The following is a 10,891-nucleotide window of genomic DNA, read 5'->3' on the forward strand; positions in this document are numbered from 1 at the left end:
CTCAATAAGTATTATTCATAAATCAAACCTTAATATTTTTAGAAGTGTATAACAATCCCTCCAAATAATAATTGTTCATAAATCCAATCCTAACAGTTTAGTATTGTTCATAAATAGAATCCTAACTGTTTACTCTATGTAAAATCTTATACAAGTGGACCATAGTTTTGTTGTTATTATTCTTTTGTTTAACAAAAGTAACTTTACTACTCAAATTAAAAATTAAAGAGAATCCATCATTTAATTAAAATTCATTTTCCTTCTTCTTCATTTTCTTCTCACTAAGATCATATCTCTTTTCTTCTCTTTATTTCTTCATTTTCTAGTGAGTTTTCATCAAACCCTAATTCCTCTTTTCATTTTCCATTCTATTATAATTGTGATCTCACTTCTCCAATTTCTTTCATTCCATTTTGAACTCTTTCTACAATATTTTTAATTCATTTCTGATTTGAACTCGTTACTTTTACACTCTCGGTGCATTTTTAGTTTTTCTTATTTCGATTCCAAACGCATATTCCATTTAAGGATCACCATGTATGGTTAGATTTGACTTTTTTTTTGGAAATTGATTATTCAAAAATTGAAGACGATCATTGTTGATATGATTTCATGAAGCGTTTTATTGATGATATTTTTATGTTCTGTTTGTTACAGTTTGAGATATGGGGACATACCTTAGCACACCGAAAACAGAGAAAGCTTCTGAAGATGGTGAGAATGATAAGCTTCGATTCGGTTTGTCTTCCATGCAGGGATGGCGTGCTTCAATGGAAGATGCTGTAAGCACTTACTTTTTAATTTATATTATGTTTACTCGTTGTATCAGTTCATGTGTCACTTGCTATGATTGATTGAAAATATATATTTAAGTTAAAGTTTTAATAATCGAGTGTTTTTTCTGACCAATCGGAGCAATTGGCACATGAAATGACATAATTTGTGAAACAGAAGATGTGCTCCCATGTTACTCATAGTTTATCTCATTTACAGTATGTATCGAGTTTGCCATAATGGAAGACTTGTAACAATAACTTAAAAATTGGCGAACCTGATACGGCACATTGGAACTGATATCACTTACCATGTAGCTGTGTTAGGAGTCTAACAGACTAGTTTTTTTGATTTGGCTCTCCTCGTGTGCTTAAGTCGTAACGATGTGATGTTAGTTTTAGTTTTTATTCTAATTTTAACATTGGTATAGATAGAAATATCACAGTAATTAGATAAATGTTAGCTATTTCTTTTCATTAATTTTATTTTGCGGAATGCCTGTTATTTGTTTTGTCTGTTACTTACTTTTTCACTTTGCTGTATGTCTTGGAATCTATAGCAAAGACAATTCCAAATTGTGCCTATGTCAGTTGGAGACATATGTGTGCTTCACAGACACTTTCGGAATGTGGATAACCTAAGCTGTAAATAAGTAATGTGGATTCATTACCAGCACAATCAGACAATCAAGTGCAAGGAGAATCTCATGCTAGATTCACATGTTGAATAATATGGACTGATAAGCTAATTTAGTGCCATATCTGTGACTGATAAGCTAATTTTCTTATCTGCACAATTGACTGGGAAAGTTGTAAAATGTCTAGTATCTTATGTTTAACTAAACTTATGGATTACTATTTTTTGTCATTAATCTGCTATGATGAAGGGAGGAACGATATTACTTATTGTATCTTTTCTTAAAAAAAATGTTTCATTCAGCTATTAATGTGAACATGCTATATAACTAACAATTGTTCGAAGGCTCAGGGGGATAAATTTCTCCTCTCTTGTATACCTATACACATGAGAAATTCCTTCTCTTTAGGAAGTTATGGCTATGCCTATACATATACATACATATATATATATAGTAAATGCTTGGTCTACCTTGATTCTTTTGTACTTCTGTGGCCTGTTATTATATTACTATCTATTTAATGATGTAAACGAATTTTTAATTCTTCTATTTTACTCTCCAGCATGCAGCTCATCCATATTTGGACGAGTCTACATCTTTCTTTGGTGTTTTTGATGGCCATGGAGGTCAGTAATAGCTCTTCACATTTCCTACAATTTCTTTTTGTTGTGACCAAGCTCATCTTTAAAAACCGCAAGGAAATTATATTTTATTGATTTTTCTTGTCAATGAGGATTATGATTTATGAAAGAACATTATGACGTCGTTCGATTCATGTAGCCGACCCCACCTAGTGGATTAAGGCTTGGTTGTTGTTGTTCTTATCATTTAAGTTTGTTTGGACCAGTTTCTTACCATTGGTCTTGCCTGCAAACTAATATTGTTTGAAGCTTGGAGCTTTCATTTTGAGTTTTCCATTGTAATCCACTTTAACATGGTGGCTTTTACTACTTAATTTATTGGTTGTCTTTTTTTTCTGTTACCGTTCAGGACTCAGGAGTTTATTTTATTTTGCACGATCTCATCTGTATTTTTTTTTCTGATATCCACATATCACTTATATTGTGAATTACAGGCTTACAGCATTATTTTATCTATAACTCATTCAAATTTGTCATAGAATATCAAATACTGCTTTAAGATTTGGTCAATTTGTCTTTCTCTTCTTCTTAACAAGCAATGTTACTGTAGCCTTAACATTTTTAGCTCATTATTTCTTGACTCGACTGAGGTCAGATTCAGATTTGAGTTAGGATAGAGTAGCCTTTCTAATCTACGTCACACCTGGAATGCTGCCCACACAGAATTTTTATTTGCAATTTCAGGATTTTGTTCTTCTAGTCATGTTAAAGAGAAAAAAGTAAACGAAAAACCGGGAATTATTTTTTTGGGGTATACTTCATCCGTAATAGACCATGCCAGATTTGATTAGTATTGATCATAGCTTAATTGAGGGCTTGAAGATGTTTTACATCTTAAATAAATGATTGGAAAAGTATGTTCACAGGGCTGACATATATAGCATGCTTATCAGGTATCAGCTAGCATCTAGTTTTGTAATCCTCAAAGTGGTCTCATTAAATTGCAGGCAAAGGAGTTTCAAAATTCTGTGCCAAGTATCTACACCAGCAAGTGCTTAAGCATGAAGCTTATGAAGTGGGAGATCTTGGCACATCTTTACATAAATCTTTCCTCAGGTAATTTAGTTTATTGTTTTTCCTTAGAACTTTCATTAGTTTTACTGGATGGCAATAAAAGCCATGGGGTGAGACAATAGAGTAGGTGTCATTTATTTTTAAAATGTAATTAATTCCACCTAGGCTGATATTTCGTGTTCAACTGTTCTACCAAATGATTTAACCTTAGCTATGGAACTTATATGCCCTAGGGGAGATTTGGCATCCTGGTCTCTTCAGGATACAAAAATAGCTGGAAACTAATTAGTCATGCGCAGTTACAAATAGTTTTAAAACACCTTCTTCATTCTTTCTGTTACCCCCTTTTCTTGTGAGTTGCTGGAAGTTTTAAACATTCTCCTTCTATCTCTTTATTTTCTTTGTATCTTATCTTTTTTTTATTAAAATGATGTCTTGAGATGATAATATAATGAGGTACTCATAATCTAAGGAGTTTTAAAATGAATGCACATCGATGAGTGTCCAGGACGGAGGGAGGAGAGGGCAACCATGAATCTGGTCCCCTCCCTCAATATATTGTCATTATTTGTGTATACATATATGTGTGATTAGTTTAGTTTTTTTGGTAGTGTCATGTAAATCTCATTTACTCTTAGTTGAACACCATTAAATAGTTATTGGCTTAGTTATATTGTACCTATAATTATCGCATAATTTCTAAAAGTCATGTTTTTACATATAGTTTTTTGTTAAAAGAATTTAAGTTTTACTTTGCCCACTAAATAAAGTATCGTTATTCTTTCTTTCAATGAAAATCTACTAGTTTCGCCTTTGGAAACCATGATAATTTACTTATAAGTTTTATAGCCCATAAATACGTGATATGGAATGATATCTGAGTAATTTTATTATACTGGGGTAAACAATTATTATTTTAGAAAAGCAATACAACAATCAATGATACTTATGACTTATGAGGCAATTTGTGTGAAGTGAGTTAAAATAAGAAATTTTGAGACAACTTGGACCTCTCCCTAATGTTTTCTGGATCTGTCCCTGATGAGGGTGCAGACCTCAGTTCTTGTTTAAAGATTACAAGTGTCATCACTCATCACCTAAGTGAGTTGTTTCTTTAGAATGATAACGTTTTTTTACTCATATTTCTTTTCTTCAATGTTCAAAAGGCAAAGTCAACTGTTCATATGGGCCTTTATACACATGATTTTTTATACCAAATAATAGACAATATTATATGGAGTTTAGGCAGAAATGTTTCTGTCAAAATCATGTCCTGATTTCTTTTATTTTCCTTCATGTTGGGGCAGAATGGATGAGATGATGTGTGGACAAAGAGGGTGGAGGGAATTAGCAATCTTGGGAGATAAAATAGAAAAGTTGTCTGGCATACTAGAGGGCTTTATATGGTCTCCCAAGGGTGGGGAAGCCAATGACCATGTTGATGATTGGGCTTTTGAGGAGGTAACGGATATGGAAGACATTTTTGTTTTTGTTGCACCTCCTATGTTTGTTTCTCTAACGTATTCCATACATGCATGTTGGAAAGGTTTTGGCATATGGAATTTAAGCATATAGGAACTATGAAATGCTCTTAAAATTTGCTTCAATATTTTTCCTATATAAAGAAGGCTTGAACCATGGTTATGAACTTGCCTTGAGTTTTGTAAACTTTTTCTGGGCTAATTTTCCTAACAAAATAAAATCTAAAAGTTGTCTGCTTGCTCAAATATGTCCTGAATTGTCTACCTCTTACATATGGTGCTTGTTCACATTGATAGAGTCATATGAATAACTGTAAGCATGCAAAGTAAATTTTTGGAAGATTGCATCATGTATCATGCATGTGATAATTTGATAGAAGTCCTTTCTGATTAAAGTGATTACAACTAAAACTTATGATCTGATGAGGAAGTGTCATGCACTTATGCTTCAAATCAGGGACCCCATTCTAATTTTAGTGGACCAAACTGTGGAAGCACAGCTTGCGTGGCTGTCATTCGAGGAAATAAACTTGTTGTTGCAAATGCTGGTGATTCTAGATGTGTATTGTCAAGGAAGGGCCAGGTACTTGCATGGCTCCACCTCCTCTTGCAGTTTTTTAATTATATTTCAAATATATTAAGCCTGCAATATAGGGTACGGTAATGAGTGGGTGGGTGCATAGTTATAATGGTTTTAATCCAGAGTCCATTTTTTGTCATTTTGTTTTCTGAGAGAGGGATTTGGATTTTCATAGAACACGATAGTTCCATTTGATTCATGTGGAGTGTGGACGACGCCTGGATGAGAATGCATTATTTGTTGCTGTCTTCTGAGATAGCTAACTTGTACTTTAATGTATCTTGTTTTATTTTAATTGTTCTGAAGAACAATGGTGACATTCATATAATTTAACAATTGTTCAATATATTTATATCATAATAATTTTGACATCTAGATGCATCCCTCCATAGTGTAGGCTTACGTCTCTGTCATCGAGCACAATACTTCTACAAATTTATGCCTTAATTGCATGGCACAGTACTAGGCAGCAACCCTCGTTTGCTTCATTATAATGAAGTTTTATATGCAGGCACGTAATTTGTCAAAAGATCACAAGCCTGACCTTGTGGCTGAGAAAGACAGGATTCTAAAAGCTGGTGGGTTCATCCAAGTTGGACGGGTCAATGGAAGTTTAAACCTGGCTAGGGCAATTGGTAATAGAAATTCCTTTGTTATGATTTCTTAACGCAAATCAAAATGCGAGAGTTCAGTCTGAAAGTGTAATTAGTGCTGTCTTGAGATTAATTTTTTTTGTTCAGCATCCCAGGCGGCTTTAACATAAATTATTTGTATTACAGGAGACATGGAATTCAAACAGAACAAGTTTCTGCCTGTTGAAAAGCAGATTGTGACTGCAGATCCAGACATAATCTCAGTAAGTATTACTCAGTGGTCGGTCAGTGTATTATATATGTTATAAACAAGTTAATATTTATCAAATATTTTTTTCTTTTTGGTGCCTCTTGTTTGTTCATTCATTATAAGCTGATAAATTAATTAATTATTTGTAAAAAATGACAGTGATTTCTTATACTTCACATCAGTCAAACCTTTATGATTTTCTTCTCTATTTTTTGTACTCAATTTATATTTTTAAATTTATATATTCTTTGCAACAGATTGAGCTTTGCGATGATGACGAGTTTCTTGTACTAGCTTGTGATGGGATATGGTAGTTTCTTTGTTACTTTTATTTTCTTCTAGAAATTTTGTTGGTGTTTACAAATCCTATAGATGGCAACATTCCTTTTTTATATTTTGTAACTCTTGCTATAATTAATTTCTTTACTATTATGTAACCTGTTCGAGGGTGAGTCTCGATGCAACAATAAGGTTGTTTACCATGTGACCTGGAGGTCATGAGTTCAAATCCTGAAAACAGTATTTTCGCTTGAGTTTCAAATCCAGACCAGACCTGACTAGGTGAGAGTTTCGTGTAATGGGCCGCCCTTTTTATTATATAACCTGTTATATGTGTAGGGATTGCATGTCAAGCCAACAGCTTGTGGATTTTATACATGGACAGTTAAAAACAGTAAGTTTGTACCTTGGTTTAGTTTACAGATAAAAATAATTTGAATACTGCATCTAGATTCATGTAATTGCAAAAATTTGGTTGTAGCATTTATACAAAATTATGATGACCACAGGAGAATAAACTTTCTGCGGTCTGTGAGAAAGTATTTGATAAGTGCTTAGCACCAACAGTTGGTGGTGAAGGGTGTGATAACATGACCATGATTTTGATTCAGTTCAAGGATCCTTCAAATCCCAGTGCTCCTGTCACAAACCAGCCTCAGTCATCTACCGAATCGTCCGAAGCTGATACAAGTGCAGAGAAATCAGAATAAAACTGAGAAAGAAATCGTATACCATCTTAGGCATCAGTGGGCAGGGTTCATGGATACTGTTCTGTATCCAGATTTCAGAATGTTGATTAGGGGATTGTAAATTTGTGAATGAAATACACCTTTCCAACATGATATTGACTTTGTACATAAGTGTGCTTAGCATATGAAGGGAAAAAACAATGGGTCAACAAGCATAGTAGCACACAGTTACATGGATGGGTAAAATCACTTTGTGCAAACTTACCATTGCCAATTATTGGTACCTGGAATTGTGTCTGGAATATGGAGTCATGTTCATTACCCATAATCTGTAGAAGTTTTTTAATGATTCAGTTTATGTATGGAATTTGCAGGTAACTTTTTTTCTCTGTGAACTCTAAAATCTAAAGACCCCTATAGTTGATTGATGCACCACCCTTGATACAATTACATTTTTGTTAATTTTCTATATGGTAGATGATACTAGTTAGAACCTCATTAGCTGTGTCATTGCCTGAAGGATTCGTTTTCTGTGAGCGACATTTGTTGGGAGGGACAGTCAAATACCTGAAAGGGATTAATTTCTTACCCAAAAAGGTGAGCAGATACTCTTGGTAGTACCCAAAAAAAGATGATACTAGTTAGTTTCTTGTCTGGTTAGGGTGTTTTCTGATGGGTCATAGTGTGTTGACATTTCAACTCACTTTATTTCTTTATCTAATCAACATTGAATGCACTCTTAATTTAAAACCTTATGGGAGTTGTAACCATACATTATTACCGGTCAGGCTATGCATTAGAGTGAGTGGTTTTTTTTTGATATAATAAAAGGTATCGCTTTATTCTATGGGTAAGAAATTAATTTTTTTTAGAATGTGTGATTTTCCTCCCAATAAGTATTGTTCATGGTCGAATATTTGACTTATGGTAGATTTAGTGGACTTTAAATCACTAGAATAAAGCCTGGTTTGTAATAGTTTAATGTGTTGGAATGGTTGTTTTATATTTTTGAGTGAGAGATCAGCGAAGCCTTCTATGCCATATATTATAAATTATGTTACCTTTGTCCCAAGGCTTTAAATCATTGACATCAATTCCCTATTTTATGAAGACTGTATATATTATATCTTACCTTCTTATAACTCATTTTAGGTATAGCTTATTTTCCATGGGAGCATGTATACTGTTTCACAATTTGTGTCACTATATGTATCATCCTATGATTGGTTGGAAAAGTGTTTTTAAGTTAAATAATAATAATTAATTATTTTTCTGACCAATTATATCTGATAGTTCATGCAAATGACAATAAATGTGTACCAATTTTCAATAAGCAAAAGCGACACATTCCATATCAGAAACTTAATTTATCTACTGACATTTTCAACACAAAGCATTAAATCAATTTTTTTTCAAAAGTAAGTAGAAAACAATTATCAATATCTATACTACCTATACCTATAAAGTGACAAATAGATGAATTTGGATTTGTATCCTAATTGATGGATGAAAAACATCCATCAATTTAAATAAATTCATTTAAACCATATTTTTGAATTATTAATTCATTCATATCCAAATTTAATGGATGACTCTAACTCATCAAATTTATCCATGAACCTATTTTAATAGATTGGATGGATGAATATTCAACTCATTTAATTTTTTAATTGGAACTAAAAACATTTACAAGAAAATAATTCTTTTAAAATCCAGTAATTCAATCAAGACAAAATATAAATGGACACTAAATATATGAGTTTTTTTACCTATACAAGATTTTAACACCAATATTTAAATGAAAATAAAATTTATATACTTAAGTTTGAACACTAATATAAAAGGGTCAATAATGGCAGTGACATGATGAATTTGACATTAAGACAATATTGACTAAGACATAATAACTTATAGACAAAAGTTTGAAAAAATCTAAATGAGTGACAACAAAATATAATCAAGTTGAGTTAAAAAAAATAAAGTCTTATATATATAATAGAGACATGTATAAGAGCCAAATAAAAAGTCAGATGTTATATATAAAATATCTCCAATACTTTGAAAGCTTAAAAATAAAAAATGCTTCAAAAAATAACATGCATGGACAAATTCTTAATTAAGACTTTCAATATTTTATTTTATTTTATAGGCAAAGATATATTATAAGAGAGTATTGGTACTCGTCGATATATAGAAATTAACAAATGACATGATCCTCCTCGAATCAAAAAATATATAAGAGCCCAAACTAGGAAAATTAAAATAACAAAGAATGCATAATTTGCATGAACTTCACAATTTTTGTAAAATAGTTTCTTAAAAAATGTTATTGTAAGAGTAATCGCACTGTTACACATCAAATCTATTAAAGGAATTACTAACATGTTATAAAATTAGAATATATGTTGAGTGTATTAAATATGAGAATTGGTTACTTGTTATTGATATGTATATATATAAAATATATAGTTGGAATGAGTTTATGCATCATTCATTTATAATATTTTTATTTAAAAACAGTGATAATTAAAAACAGTGAAAGTTGATCTAATTATATATAAATCTTACATTTACATTCAGTAATTATTCCACTATATATATCGAGAAAAAAAGTATGGATAAAAGTAAATAAATATTATTATTAAAATTAGTAAGTGATAAGTGCAAGAAGAAAGAAAGGAGACACAAAAGCAACGTGGACCATGTGACGTTTGGATCATATCTGATTCACGGTTGCATATACGACACATGTAAGGTCTAAAATACCCCTTATCCATTATCTCGGGATTTTGCCATATATAAACCACTAATAAAACGTTGGTTTAATGGGGAAAGGATTCACTGAATACCTAAGATTGAAAATTCAGTTATTGGGAATGACACTTGTTGAAAGGAACAGTCACGAACCTCGAAAGAAATTAATTCATTATATATAAAAGGTAAAAATATACATTTGGTAGTACAAAAAATCTCAATACAAACGAAAGAAAAATAACATAAGTTATAAAGTAATAAGAAATAAGTGTGAGTGTTAAAATTTATATATAATAATTATATCACCTACTATTAATTTAGATTACTTTTTTTAAGAAAGAATGATACTTAAATATGAATGATGAATTATACAGTTGTATAAAACTCATACATCGTAAATAAATATATTTTTTCTCTAAAAATAATATGGCAAAAAATAGTTATAATGGATAATAAAGGTGTATTTTAGATCTTACAAGTGTTATACATACATCAATATTCCATAACTCTTTTCCTAACCTTTTATTTTCTTTCCTTTCATTGTGTTATTTTATTTTAAAAATTAATTTTAATCATATTTTGGACTATTTTTTTGCAATCAACAAATAAATAGGAATGAGTACACATTAAACTATTACATTATTATGAAGGTAAAAATTACCTTTAAAACAACAAGAGAAATATCAAGTTCAACACAGGAGAGTTTATTTTAATATGGTCCATCTAAATTTTTCCATATAATGCAATATACAAATTATGCATAGCCCAATCCTAACAATAGTCCTTAAGTTTTAGCCTATGAACACGACTCATATCCCAATTTCAAACATGAAATAGTAAAATTTGTTGCCAAAAAAAGCTTTTACAAACAAATCACCAAATTTATTGTTTTTTTTTTCTATATAACACTCACCCAAATCAGAATTTTGACATTTTGATATCAATTTTTTGACACTACCAACTATATCACTTATCTATGAACAATCAATTAATTTTTTTAGAATATATAACTATCCCTTTCAATAAGTATTACTTCGAAAATTAAATACTAATCTTTTATTTAGTATATAAATTGATAAGATCTTACAATACTAACTCAACTTAAGATATATAGGATCAATTAATTAGACCAAAAATATAAATAAAATAAAAAAGTAGATAAGATCTCTTTTTCACCATTTGTTTTTAATTCTTTTTTT

General features: G+C 31.0%; 1 protein-coding gene across 1 annotated transcript; it reads left to right on the forward strand.

Moving 5' to 3' along the window:
- LOC109357085 (probable protein phosphatase 2C 60) lies at nt 279–7,333 on the forward strand. The gene is made up of 11 exons (XM_019600805.1): nt 279–325; nt 658–782; nt 1,974–2,037; nt 3,000–3,108; nt 4,374–4,527; nt 5,005–5,130; nt 5,639–5,762; nt 5,907–5,983; nt 6,228–6,280; nt 6,589–6,643; nt 6,759–7,333. Exons 2-11 carry the CDS (start codon nt 666–668, stop codon nt 6,957–6,959), a joined length of 1,080 nt encoding a protein of 359 aa, XP_019456350.1. The 5' UTR covers nt 279–325; nt 658–665; the 3' UTR covers nt 6,960–7,333.

The sequence above is a fragment of the Lupinus angustifolius genome, chromosome LG09 (genome assembly GCF_001865875.1).
Source record: "Lupinus angustifolius cultivar Tanjil chromosome LG09, LupAngTanjil_v1.0, whole genome shotgun sequence".
Taxonomy (NCBI): domain Eukaryota; kingdom Viridiplantae; phylum Streptophyta; class Magnoliopsida; order Fabales; family Fabaceae; genus Lupinus; species Lupinus angustifolius.